Consider the following 14,183-nt stretch of genomic DNA (forward strand, 5'->3'; position numbering starts at 1 on the left):
GGGGACACGGTGGAGCGAGCCCCCGCACCTGTGCCACTCCCAGGGGACACGGCGGAGCGAGCCCCCGCCACCTGTGCCACTCCCAGGGGACACGGCGGAGCGAGCCCCCGCACCTGTGCCACTCCCAGGGGACACAGCGGGGCAGACGCAGCGGCTGGGACGGGGCGGAGGGTCAGCGCTCACCCCCGTTGTTGAGCAGCACGGACACGACTGGCTCTGCAGCGCGCCGTGCCCGGTGACCGCTGCCACCACACAGCTGGGGGGAACGCTGCGCTAAGAACAGCTGGGCAGCACTTTCTCCACCTCTCAGAAAGCCGAGCGCCTATACCAAAAGTCCTGAGACCTGGAAGTTAATGGCCCCCCGTGACTCCCTGCTCACAAGCGTTTTAGCCCTGGCTCTGCTGTCTCGTTAGGGCTCCCTTTCACCTTCCCTCCTTGCAGGCGTGTGTGAGCCGAGCTCCTGCCCGCTGCCCAGCCCTGCCGGTTTCGGAGCCCTCCGCAGCCCTCACTTGCTCTGTGCACAGGACGTCCGCATTTCCCCAGGACACGGCTGTCTTACCAGGTCTCGATCAGATTCACCAGACTGCCCTGGCTGCTGCAGAGATGCAACTCGTGCCTGCTTACCTCCCACCCCAAAACTCTCCTGGGTGCCCCTGCCCCCACCTTTGGCCCTGCAGAAGCACCTGCCCCCACACCAGAGCTGTCGCAGCCCCGCGTCCCCAGCCTGCTACCCCACCTGCACCGGCAGCTCCTGCCCGCTGCCCACGTGAAGGAAGGCAGGAGAGTTGTCGTTCTCGTCCAGCACAGTGACATAGATGGTGCCCGTGGCACTGCGGGGTGGTGCTCCCCCGTCCTGCACGATCACCAGGAGCTGGTAGCTGGACTGCTGCTCCCGGTCCAGGCTGTGCTTGGTGCTGAGCTCCCCTGTGAGGAAGAAGTGCGGACACAGCTCAGCCCAGAAACCTCTTTAGAGAAGAGCTTGTGCTCAGGTACGTTGCTGGGGAGCCCAGCAGGGAGGATGAATATTCTGTTGTGGCACTGGCCTGGCCCGCATGGCTTTTGACGGCTTTCCAGCCAGCGCCAGCCTAAGCCAGGACGCCTCTCACCTGTCTGTGTGTGGATGAGAAAGCTGGGATCGTGCTGGAGCAGGCGGTAGCTGAGCCGGCTGTTCTGCCCAGCATCCCGGTCACTTGCCATCACTCTCCCCACGCTGCTGCCAGGAGCCTGATTCTCAGCAACAGTGAAGAAGTACCGCTCCTCGCTCAGCCGGGGGCTGTTGTCGTTCTCGTCGGTGATGCTGACCCGTACGGTGCTGGTACCCGTTTTCCGGGCCTCCGCCCCGGCCGCGCCGCCGCCCGCCGAGGCCAGCACCGTGAGCACGTACAGGTCGCGCGTCTCCCGGTCCAGCGCGCTCTTCACGTACAGCCAGCCGCTGTCGGGCACGATGCCGAAGCTGGCGGCATCCCCGTCCGCACGCAGGTGGTAGGTGAGGGTCGCGGGCTCCGCGTCGCGCGCCAGGGCCCGCACCTGCAGGAAGTGCGTGGAGACCGGCACCCCCTCCCGCACCTCCACGCGGTACGTGAGCGTGTCGAAGATGGGCCCGTTGTCGTGCTCGGCTTGCACGTGCACCAGCAGCGTGAACGTGGAGCTGAGCTGGGGAACGCCACTGTCTCGGGCCACGATGGCCAGCCTGTAGGCTGAGCTGGCTTCATACTGCAGGGCGCCGAGCAGCCGCACCGCCCCCGACGAGCGCTCCACGCTGAAGGTGCTGTCACCTCCTGACACCAGCTCAAAATTCACCTGCCCGTTGGCGCCGCTGTCGCGGTCCTCGGCCTGCAGAGAGTACACTGTAGTCCCGGGCTCTGTGGCCTCCGGCAGCAGAATCGAGTCAGAGGGGGCTGGGAACAGTGGCGCGTTGTCGTTCACGTCTGACACAGAGATCTTCACGCGTGTGTTGCTATAGGCAGGCGGCGAACCGCTTCGGGCCTGCACGTCCAGGACCAGGACGGCCTGGGACTCGTGATCGAGAGGCAGGTTGGTGCGGAGCTGCCCGGAGGCAGAGTCGATGGAAAAGTAGCCATGAGGATCCCCCGAGGAGATGGAATAAAAGATGTCATCAGCATGACCTGCGGACAAGCAAATGGAGACGGGAAGAATGATTCGTGGCCCTGGCTCCCCTCGCCAGGGCCCTGGGCAGCGGCAGCGCCGGGAGCAGCGTCCGGCAGACGCTGGTCGGGGTGCGCAGCAGCACTGCGTACGTGTGCTTCCGTGCACAGATTATGCACAAGTGTGTGTGTACACACATCCGTAAGCACGCCAGAGCATGCACTGAACTGAGCGACGATCGCGCGGGTGCACATTTGGATGCACATGCCCCTGTGCGGGCGTGAAGCTCCCAGACAGGGCTGTTCTGTGGGGAACCTGGCGTTGGACCTTCAGGATGACTCAGGGACAGGGAGGGTGACTGTTTACACAAGGGACAGGCCGTACCTGGAGGGTTCTGGGCCCGGACAGCTCCCACGCTGGCACCCTGCAGCACGTCCTCGGGCACTGTGAAGAAGTACTGAGCTTGCTCAAAGACGGGGGGAGACACCGTGCCCTCCACGATGCTGATGTTCACCCGCGCGTTTGGCTGTGCCTGCAGGCCCCCGCCGTCCTGTGCAGAGATCACCAGCTGCACCAAGGTGTTGGCTTTGCCACTCAGGGACCACGAGAGGGAGATGACACCTAGGGACGAAAGCAGTCCAGAGGTCACTGCTGTCACCGGCACCAAGGGAACAGGCCAAACCATAAGCTTGAAAAGACAGACCAAAGGGGCAACAATATGCGTTGCAGGAGGGAGCTCACCATGGAAGAACAGGAGTAAAGAACAACCCTCCTTGGAAAGTCTCTGCACACTCTCCTTTCCCAACCTGAAGCCCAAGCTAAGCGGTGGGGAGGGATGGGGAAATGACCCAGAGGGCAGGTCTTGGGAGAGGTAAAGGAGGGAAACGAGCTTCCAGCGTGGCGGGGTCGCAACACAGCAGGTGGGATCCGGGGGGAAGTGTACAACTGAAGAGCTATCCTGGACACCTCCACAAAGGAGGGGGCCCTGCGCCAGGACGGCTGCGCGGCCTGTCTCACCCCAGTCACGTTCTGGGAACTGGGCAACCACTGTGGAGAGCCCCCGGTGCCTGTGCTGAGCACAGGACACGCTCCTGTCCTCCCGAGAGCCCCTGGCACCACGCGCTCCGCACCCGCCTCCCGCAGAAGCTGCTCTGGCCTTGGTGGCCAAAGCAAGGCAGACCGGCGCAGCCACGAGAAAGGCGAGCGCGACAGAGGGCGCAGGGAAGGAGAGCAAACCGAGCGGGGCAGAGAAGGGAACCGGGCAGAGACAAGAAACCAAGCAGGATACAGCCTGATGGGGCAAAGCAAGCAGCACGCAGTGAGTCAGGGATGGGGAATGAGGGAGAGGTAGGGAGGTGGGACAAATAAATGAGGAATAGAGCTGGGTGCAGAAACGAGAGGTCAAAGCCTGAGACTGGGAAGGGGCTACCAGAGGCTCAAGACGCCGAGACAGGGAAGACGCAGCAGGGGGAGGTAGGGACGTGTCGAGGCGGCCGAGCGCGCTGCTGAGGCGGCCGAGCAGGACCTGCGGGCTGGCTGCTGCGCTGCCCGCGCTCCCGGCTCCGACTGCCGCCTTCTCCGGCTGACCGAGCGCGCTCACCTGTGTCCTTGTTGAGGGAGAAGAGCGGGGGCGAGTTCCCCAGGACGATGCGGTAGGTCACCTTTCCGTGCAGGCCCTCGTCCTTGTCGTGGGCAGTCACCCGCAGCACGGCTGTGCCCGGCATGCTCTGTGTGCTGATGCTGGCAGCGTACTCCAGCGGGTAAAACACCGGGCGGTTGTCGTTTATGTCCTCCAGGAAAACCTTCACATACACCATGGAGTTCAGGCCACCCTGTGGAGGGACCAGATCAGAGATGGTGCAAAGAACAGGGGCAAGGACAACAGCATGTCTACAGTATTAGTGATAGGACAAGAGGAAACGGCCTCAAGTTGTGTCAGGGGAGGTTTAGATTGGGTATGAGGAAAAACATTCTTCACGGAAAGGGCTGCGGGGCATTGGAACAGGCTGCCCAGGGCAGCGCTGGAGTCACCACTTTAAAAGGCGTTTAGACGAGGTTCTCAGGGACACGGGTCAGTGCTGGAGTCAGGTTATGGCTGGACTTGATGCTGAGGGTCTCTTCCAACCGCAAGGACTCTATGACTCTATCTCCTGCGCGGTGCTGACTCAGCAGCGCGGCCTCCCTGGCGCCGCTCCAGCACTCACCCCATCGACCGCAGTGACGGTGAAGTCGTAGGCGGACGTGCCCTCGTCGCGGTCCAGGGGCTGCACAGTGCACAGCTGCCCCGTGTGCTTGTCGACGCTGAACTGCGTGGGGACAACGCTGACGATGCCAGAGCCAATGGAGTAGGAAAGGGAGCCGAACGTGCCGCTGTCTGCATCTGTGGCTGTCACCTGGATGAGGGAAGACACCACATGAACAGGGCGACCGTCACAAGACCACCAGCCCGACACAGCCCATCACCGCGTCCACAACCCGGTGCTGTCTCTGTCCTCCCCCTTGCACCCCTGGGGCCACATCCACGACCCAGGTCAACAGACCTGACTTAGCAAAGGAAAAGGCCACATGGAGAGGGGGTGCAGAAAGGCCAGGCCAAGGACCCGGCAGCCAGGCAGCCCCACCGCACCCAGCTGACGGCCAGCCGGGACAACCCACGCGGTCACAGCTGCCCTGGCCCTCTGCTCCTTCTTTTCTGCAAAGACACTTAGGGCGAGAAGAAAAACAGCCCCTTTTCACCATGGCCCTGGCTCTGTCCTGCTCTCCCAGCGCTGTGCCCAGGAGCCCTGGGCTCAGAGGATGACTGAGGCGGCGCCCCGAGACAGCCAGGGCCACATGAATTGCATTAGCAGCTACAGACACAGCAGGACTGGAACTGCTCCCTGCTTGCAAGGCCCCAGTTCCTCCCTGGGCTCCTCGCAGAGCTCAGGTCAGCAGAAAACAGCTCCTTCCCCTGACCGCAGCATCGCTGCCCGTGGCTCATCCACCAGCTGGAGCTGCGCAGGAGAACAAAGCCGGAGGACGGAGCCAGGAGGGAGGCAGCTGGGCCAGGCCGGGTGAAGCGGAGTTCAGGCCTCGTCAGCCACAGCTCCTCCCAGCAGCAGCGCTGGGGCCGCGCTCCCGTGAGCGAGCGGCGCAGGAACGCTGCTCGCGCGCCAAGGAAGGGCCCGGCCGGGGGCTGCAAACGGCGCTCTGCTCGGCTGGGCCCCAGCCCAACCGCTCCCCCGTCGTCAGGCAGGGAGGAACAACGAGCGCAGAGAACAGCTGGGGCAGGGAGAAAGGAGTAAATCAGGTAGAGCTGGGACCTCCCTCTCTACACACCGTATGCTCTGCACCCGGGGAGGGCAGGCGGCCCCAGAGCCCCGGTGGGTCCTGCACCCGGGGAGGGCAGGCAGTGCCCCAGAGCCCCCGGTGGGTCCTGCACGGTGGGTCCTGCACCCGGGGAGGGCAGGCAGTGCCCAGAGCCCCGGTGGGTCCTGCACGGTGGGTCCTGCACCCAGGGAGGGCAGGCGGTGCCCAGAGCCCCGGTGGGTCCTGCACCCGGGGAGGGCAGGCAGTGCCCCAGAGCCCCGGTGGGTCCTGCACGGTGGGTCCTGCACCCAGGGAGGGCAGGCAGCCCCAGAGCCCCCGGCGGGTCCTGCACCCGGGGAGGGCAGGCAGTGCCCCAGAGCCCCGGTGGGTCCTGCACCCGGGGAGGGCAGGCGGCCCCAGAGCCCCGGTGGGTCCTGCACCCGGGGAGGGCAGGCAGTGCCCCAGAGCCCCCGGTGGGTCCTGCACCCGGGGAGGGCAGGCGGCCCCAGAGCCCCTGGTGGGTCCTGCACGGTGGGTCCTGCACCCGGGGAGGGCAGGCAGTGCCCCAGAGCCCCGGTGGGTCCTGCACCCGGGGAGGGCAGGCAGTGCCTCAGAGCCCCCGGTGGGTCCTGCACCCAGGGAGGGCAGGCAGTGCCCCAGAGCCCCCGGTGGGTCCTGCACGGTGGGTCCTGCACCCGGGGAGGGCAGGCGGTGCCCCAGAGCCCCCGGTGGGTCCTGCACCCAGGGAGGGCAGGCAGTGCCCCAGAGCCCCCGGTGGGTCCTGCACGGTGGGTCCTGCACCCGGGGAGGGCAGGCGGCCCCAGAGCCCCGGTGGGTCCTGCACCCGGGGAGGGCAGGCAGCACCTCACACACCCTCACCAGCCACCCTGCCCCGCTGCCCGTGGTCTGGGGGAAGCCCGAGGGGAGAAGCTGAGAGCACATCTGCAACGAGCACGGTGCTCCTGTACAGAGAACCTGCTCCTCAACCCCGCAGCAGCTGCCAGAAGAAGCGCCATGAAACAGGATCCCCCTTCCCGGCTCCAGCTGCAGAGCTCAGAGCCACAGGTGCCACGGCAGCAGCCCGGCCCAAAGCTCTTTGGGAAACTGAACCCACCTGCCTCCCCCCAGTGCAGCACCCGCCCTCCCTCCGGCCCCAGCCCCTGCACTGTGGTCATTTCGGAGCACAAATCTGACCTCACTGACGCTGCTGAAACCTGTATTCAGGTCACCCGTGTTCTGACTCCACGTTGGGTGTTGTTAATGGGTAACAGCCCTGCACCAACACTAGCATCATGGGCTATGTCTGGCTTTCAGCTGGTAGCATTCACTGCTGCTGCAGATGGAAATGCGCCTGAAACTGGTACGCTACCACGGTGACTGGAACGGGCACCGCGTGGCAAATTAATAACTTGTTTCCTTCAAAACGGACTGCTTGTCACCTGAGGTGCCCTCAAACGCATGTCGGCTGCTTTAATGCACTGCACAGCCACGAGCCCCGCAGCACAGGAAGATGTTTTCTTTAGGCTCCTCAGGCCAGGGGCTCTGGCGCTTCTAGGACAGCCCCACTTCCCCGCCCTACCCGCCCTCTGATGCGGCCGCGCCACGATCCCCCGGCGATGCTGTCTGGAGATCCAGCTTCCGCCACAGGCGCCGTGTCAGGTTTTGGGAACAGGGAGAATCGGGTGAGCTCTCAGCACTGAGCAGCACAGCACCACCCCTGCGCCCAGGGGCATCTCCCCGCCAGGCTGCTCCAGGGCACCGGCGGCGCTGCGGCTGCAGCCAGGGCAGGGCGCCCAGGGGCTCCCCTGCTCACCTCGGGCACTGCACCCCCCATCCTGCTGCGGGACTGTGAACCAGCGTCTGACACAAATCCTGCCTGTGCCCCCCACGCAGGGCCCAAGGGAGGTCACGGCGCTGCTACACCAGCACCGCTGCACCCACTGCTGGACACTTGTGTCTGGTCCTAGTGTCACTGGAGGGTGGTGCTGAACTGGTGCCCGGAGAAAAGCCGCAGGAACAACAAACCCCTGAAGAAGCAGTGGACTGTGCTAGCTCAGCGTGGGCAGCCGCACAGCTCAGTGGCTGTGGCTGTGGCGCCCCGGCCAGGCCCTCCTGCCCGCAGGCTCCTGTGTGCTCCGTGGGACCGGGCTGGCGCCGGTGTCCAGCTCCGCAGCGCCCGACACCGCCCAGGGGCAGCACAGACCCAGCGTGGGGGGCGACGCCTCCTGGGGAGGGTCCGAGCAGCCCCTGGGGACGGCAGACGGCTCTGTGCCGCCGGACCCACAGCCGCGGGCACACGCAGGCTGGGACGTGCTGCACATCGTTAGCTGTGGGGGTAAGTAACCACCAAAAGGCTCATCACGGCCTGTGGTGAATTCACCACCCCTGGAAATTGTAAAACCGAGTCTGGATATTTCTCTAGGAACTTCGCTAGAAGCTAAAGCAGGGCAGCCCCAGGCTCTCCACCCAGCGCCCACCCAAACCTTGGATCAACAGCTGGTTTTACTGTTGCTTACTTATGAGGCTCCTGATGTTTGCCTGAGAAGTACGAGGGAAATGGGGTCGAGCTGTCTATGGAGCAGCCCAGGAAACGCCCCGTTGAGGGCTGTGTAGGGCCGGCTGCTGAAGCTGTGGGAGCAGGGAGTCAGAGCCCTGAGCCCCATGGATCTCCCACGGCACCCCCCCCCGCTCCGTGCCCGCCCGCAGGACAGGCGGCTGCTGAACCTGTGGGAGCAGGGAGTCAGAGCCCTGAGCCCGATGGAGCTCGTACGGCACCCCCCGCTCCGTGCCCGCCCGCAGGCCAGGCGGCTGCTGAACCTGTGGGAGCAGGGAGTCAGAGCCCTGAGCCCGATGGAGCTCCCACGGCACGCCCCGCTCCGTGCCCGCCCGCAGGACAGGCGGCTGCTCCCGGGGCAGCCACAAGAGACGGAGGAGGCTGCGGCTGGAACAAGGCGCTTGCATGAGCTCGCAGGGTCAGCATGCAGATACGAGGTGTGCACAAAGTTGTGGGGTCACCTCACCTGCACGGGACACCTGCGCGAGCTTGCAGGATCCCACAGGCAGACCAGGCACGATGTTTAGAGCTGAAGTGCTTGCTGTTTTCTGCCCAGGACCACAGCGTGTGCAGCTGCAACCCCACGTACCGAGAGCAGAGACATCCCCAAAGCGCAGGTGCAGTGAGACCTCCCACTTGGTGAAAATGTTCTGTGCCTTGTCAGACCGCGAAGCCAGAGCCCCGTGCTCGCCCCGTGCTGGGGCTCCGGAGGGTGCTCCCTGCGGCACGGAGCGGGGTGACCCTGCAGCTCTGACATCGCGACTCCAGATGTTCCATTCACAGACCCAGCCAGACCAGCAGTGAGAAGGGAGACGTGGTTAATTGTTTCTACAGTTCATTACATTCTCTGCTGAACACCCACTTCTAACCACTGCTGTTACCCCAGAGTCTGATTCTTCCCCTGTAAGACCGAGGTTGTTCTCAGAACCCCCTGTGCACTGGTATTGCCAGGTGGCCCAGGCAGCCCCCCCCTTCCTGGATAAACCAGCTGCAGAGTCAGAGGGTTTTCTGGCCCGTAACCTTCCCGTTCTGTCTTGTAGGAGCCCACTCAGCAAAGGGAAATCCTTGGCTGTCAGGAGATGAGGGCTGCACCAATGCATCTTGATGTTGCACAAGGGTTGTGTTTCTGACAGCAGCCAGATCTTGGTCTTGAAGAGAAAGGAGGCTGAGAGTCAGGGTCCTGCAGAGCACCCTGCTCGAGTGCAGAATGAGGCCGGGGTTCTGAGTAGCACAGGCCGTGCTCCTGCCTGCCGTTTGGCCTTGTTAAGACGGTGCTGGCTGCGAGCACGGGATTTCTCTGGAACCCGCTGCAGCCGTGCACAGCACCGGGAGCGTTACTCTCCCTCCTTGCCTTGTCCTCTCGTTCTGCTCCTGGGATAGCCCGGCCTCATCCAGCCTCTCAGAGCCCACTCAGCCCGGGCAGCACCGGCGACCCAGCACTGTGCCCTGTGCCCTGTGCCCTGTGCCAGCCGTGGCCAGACCCAGCACTGCACCCTGTGCCCTGTGCCCTGTGCCGGCCGTGGCCAGACCCAGCACTGCACCCTGTGCCCTGTGCCCTGTGCCGGCCGTGGCCAGACCCAGCACTGCACCCTGTGCCCTGTGCCCTGTGCCGGCCGTGGCCAGACCCAGCACTGCACCCTGTCCCCTGTGCCCTGTGCCGGCCGTGGCCAGACCCAGCACTGCACCCTGTGCCCTGTGCCCTGTGCCGGCCGTGGCCAGACCCAGCACTGCACCCTGTCCCCTGTGCCCTGTGCCCTGTGCCCTGTGCCGGCCGTGGCCAGACCCAGCACTGTGCCCTGTGCCCTGTGCCCTGTGCCGGCCGTGGCCAGACCCAGCACCGCGCGGTCCATCGGGACAGCACAGCCCGGCACAGGAACGGCCCATCGGGACAGCACAGCCTGACACAGGAACAGCCCATCGGGACAGCACAGCCTGACACAGGAACGGCCCATCGGGACAGCACAGCCTGACACAGGAACGGCCCATCGGGACAGCACAGCCTGACACAGGAACGGTCCATCGGGACAGCACAGCCCCAGCACAGGAACGGTCCATCGGGACAGCACAGCCTGACACAGGAACGGTCCATCGGGACAGCACAGCCCCAGCACAGGAACGGTCCATCGGGACAGCACAGCCTGACACAGGAACGGCCCATTGGGACAGCACAGCCTGACACAGGAACGGCCCATCGGGACAGCCCCAGCACAGGAACGGTCCATCGGGACAGCACAGCCTGACACAGGAACGGTCCATCGGGACAGCACAGCCCCAGCACAGGAACGGTCCATCGGGACAGCACAGCCTGACACAGGAACGGCCCATTGGGACAGCACAGCCTGACACAGGAACGGCCCATCGGGACAGCCCCAGCACAGGAACGGTCCATCGGGACAGCACAGCCCCAGCACAGGAACGGTCCATCGGGACAGCACAGCCTGACACAGGAACGGTCCATCAGGACAGCACAGCCTGACACAGGAACGGTCCATCGGGACAGCACAGCCCCAGCACAGGAACGGCCCATCGGGACAGCCCCAGCACAGGAACGGCCCATCGGGACAGCACAGCCTGGCACAGGAACGGTCCATCGGGACAGCCCCAGCACAGGAACGGTCCATCGGGACAGCACAGCCCCAGCACAGGAACGGTCCATCAGGACAGCCCCAGCACAGGAACGGTCCATTGGGACAGCCCCAGCACAGGAACGGTCCATCAGGACAGCCCCAGCACAGGAACGGTCCATCAGGACAGCCCCAGCACAGGAACGGTCCATCGGGACAGCACAGCCTGACACAGGAACGGCCCATCGGGACAGCCCCAGCACAGGAACGGTCCATCGGGACAGCCCCAGCACAGGAACGGTCCATCAGGACAGCACAGCCCCAGCACAGGAACGGCCCATCGGGACAGCCCCAGCACAGGAACGGTCCATTGGGACAGCCCCAGCACAGGAACGCTCCATCGGGACAGCCCCAGCACAGGAACGGTCCATCGGGACAGCACAGCCTGACACAGGAACGGTCCATCAGGACAGCACAGCCCCAGCACAGGAACGGCCCATCGGGACAGCACAGCCTGACACAGGAACGGTCCATCGGGACAGCCCCAGCACAGGAACGGTCCATCGGGACAGCCCCAGCACAGGAACGGTCCATCAGGACAGCCCCAGCACAGGAACGGTCCATCAGGACAGCACAGCCCCAGCACAGGAACGGTCCATCGGGACAGCCCCAGCACAGGAACGGTCCATCGGGACAGCCCCAGCACAGGAACGGTCCATCGGGACAGCACAGGCCCAGCACAGGAACGGTCCATCGGGACAGCCCCAGCACAGGAACGGTCCAGCCCGGTGCTCAGCAAAACAAGGAGACGTATCAGCAGATGGCCTCGGCTAAGCAGTGGCCTTAGGGCTAAGCTGCAACGCAAAAAGGCAGCATATGGGAGGTGGGTGCGGGTCAAACTGCAAAAGAGGACTTTATTAATGCTGCCCAGGCATGGAGGGATGGTGTCAGGAACTAAAACTTCAACGGGGTTGAGACTCACAAGGAAAACTGAGGCTGCTAAGAAGACCCTCTACCACTGTATTGGTAGCAAAAGGCTGAATACAGGCGCGTTTATGAATGCGGTGGGTGATTGAGCCGCAGCAGACACAGACGCGACTGGGACACTCAATGCCTCCTCTACCTCAGCCTTCACCAACAAGGTGTCCCAGGCCTCCATGCTTTTTGAAAGGGTTCAGGGAGTTACGAGACAGGGATGAGCACTAAGTCAGGATTTCTTCAGTGAACCTGATCAGTAGAAATCCATGGGATCTCACAGGCTGCATCAATAGGTGCTGACAGGGCTGCTCTTTTAAATGTGGGGGAGATCAGGGGAGACCCCTGACAATCAGAGGAAAGAGAATATTGCACCCCACCTTTAGAAAAGGCCAGAAGGATGATCCGAGGGCCTACGGTCTTGTCTGCCGCACTCCAGTCCCTGGGGTATCATGGGGTAGCCCCCCGGAGCACGTTCTCAGGCACAGGGAGCAGCCTGGCAGGGAACAGCGTGGATGACTGTCCCGTCTGCTTTCCGCGGAGCAGTGACGGATCTGTGGCTGGCAACTCGGGACAACAGTCGCCCTGACTCAGGAAGGAGTTTGGCATCCTCTCCCACCGCCCTCATGCCCAAGGCAGGATGCTATGTTGGGAGGGCTGGGCCAGCGGGCGCGTCACAAACGGGTGGGAAGGTTGGGCTCAGAGCAGGTGGATCACCAGCTGTTCCGCCTGGAGCTGGGTGACAAGTGTGCACAGGGACCAGCCCGGGGACCTGTCCTGCTGAACGTCCTCAGCAGTGACCCTCACTCTGTGCGGGCACAGAGCGCTCGCTCGTCAGGGTGACAAGTGTGCACAGGGACCAGCCCGGGGACCTGTCCTGCTGAACGTCCTCAGCAGTGACCCTCACTCTGTGAGGGCACAGAGCGCTCGCTCGTCAGGGTGACAAGTGTGCACGGGGACCAGCCCGGGGACCTGTCCTGCTGAACGTCCTCAGCAGTGACCCTCACTCTGTGAGGGCACAGAGCGCTCGCTCGTCAGGGTGACAAGTGTGCACAGGGACCAGCCCGGGGACCTGTCCTGCTGAACGTCCTCAGCAGTGACCCTCACTCTGTGCAGGCACAGAGCGCTCGCTCGCCAGGGTGACAAGTGTGAGCAGCCCGGGGACCTGTCCTGCTGAACGTCCTCAGCAGTGACCCTCACTCTGTGCGGGCACAGAGCGCTCGCTCGTCAGGTGACAAGTGGCCCCGTCCCGGGGAGGGGGCGCAGCTGACACGGGCACCGTGGGCCTCGGGCGGGCGGGAGGAGGGGGTGACGGGGGCCGCGTGCCTCGGCGGGACCAGCGCCACGCGCTGCCCTGGCCCTGCGCCACCGCTCCGGGACGGCCGGGCTGCGGAGCAGCTGTGGGGACAGCGGCCTGGGGTACAGGGGGTGCTGAGCGGGACACGAGCCGGTGACCAGGAGAGCCCAGCAGCAGCACCGCGGTGCAAGCAGGGGCACAGCCCGGAGCTGGAGGGCCGGGATTGTCCTGCCCTCTCCTCGGCCCTGATAAACCACACCTAGACACCGCATGGACCTGGGGGCCCCGGGACAGGAGAGACCCCAACAAACTGCAGCGAGTTCGGGTGGATCCAGGGAGCCGGTCGGGGCTGGAGCAGCTGCCCCAAGGAGCTGCAGGGTGCCCGGGCCGCTCGTCCTGCGGGAGGCGGCTGCAGGTCCGGCAGCGAGCGGCCAGCACCCACGGGGCCATCGAGGAACAGAGCCGGGCCCTGCACAGCACAGAACAGAGCCGGGCCCTGTACAGCACCAGAACAGAGCCCTGCACAGCACAGAACAGAGCCCTGCACAGCACAGAACAGAGCCGGGCCCTGCACAGCACAGAACAGAGCCCTGTACAGCACAGAACAGAGCCCTGCACAGCACAGAACAGAGCCGGGCCCTGTACAGCACAGAACAGAGCCGGGCCCTGTACAGCACAGAACAGAGCCCTGCACAGCACAGAACAGAGCCGGGCCCTGTACAGCACAGAACAGAGCCGGGCCCTGTACAGCACCAGAACAGAGCCCTGCACAGCACAGAACAGAGCCCTGTACAGCACAGAACAGAGCCGGGCCCTGTACAGCACAGAACAGAGCCCTGTACAGCACAGAACAGAGCCCTGTACAGCACAGAACAGAGCCGGGCCCTGTACAGCACAGAACAGAGCCCTGCACAGCACAGAACAGAGCCGGGCCCTGCACAGCACAGAACAGAGCCCTGTACAGCACAGAACAGAGCCGGGCCCTGCACAGCACAGAACAGAGCCGAGCCCTGCACAGCACCAGAACAGAGCCCTGCACAGCACAGAACAGAGCCGGGCCCTGTACAGCACAGAACAGAGCCGGGCCCTGTACAGCACAGAACAGAGCCCTGTACAGCACAGAACAGAGCCGGGCCCTGTACAGCACAGAACAGAGCCCTGTACAGCACAGAACAGAGCCGGGCCCTGCACAGCACAGAACAGAGCCGGGCCCTGCACAGCACCAGAACAGAGCCCTGTACAGCACAGAACAGAGCCGGGCCCTGCACAGCACCAGAACAGAGCCGGGCCCTGCACAGCACCAGAACAGAGCCCTGTACAGCACAGAACAGAGCCGGGCCCTGTACAGCACCAGAACAGAGCCGGGCCCTGCACAGCACAGAACAGAGCCGGGCCCTGC

General features: G+C 64.4%; 1 protein-coding gene across 1 annotated transcript in view; it reads right to left on the reverse strand.

Annotated features, from left to right (window-relative positions):
- DCHS1 (dachsous cadherin-related 1) overlaps nt 1–14,183 on the reverse strand; it is a 76,937-nt gene that overhangs the window by 34,962 nt on the left and 27,792 nt on the right. Inside the window, exons 3-7 of the mRNA XM_082048478.1 lie at nt 4,311–4,499; nt 3,707–3,938; nt 2,491–2,727; nt 1,107–2,126; nt 737–924 (exon numbers count right to left, since the gene is read on the reverse strand). Coding sequence (XP_081904604.1) covers nt 737–924; nt 1,107–2,126; nt 2,491–2,727; nt 3,707–3,938; nt 4,311–4,499 — 1,866 coding nt within the window. The remainder of the gene's footprint in view (nt 1–736; nt 925–1,106; nt 2,127–2,490; nt 2,728–3,706; nt 3,939–4,310; nt 4,500–14,183) is intronic.

The sequence above is a fragment of the Streptopelia decaocto genome (assembly GCF_964273445.1).
Source record: "Streptopelia decaocto genome assembly, chromosome: 1".
NCBI classification, from domain to species: Eukaryota; Metazoa; Chordata; class Aves; order Columbiformes; family Columbidae; genus Streptopelia; species Streptopelia decaocto.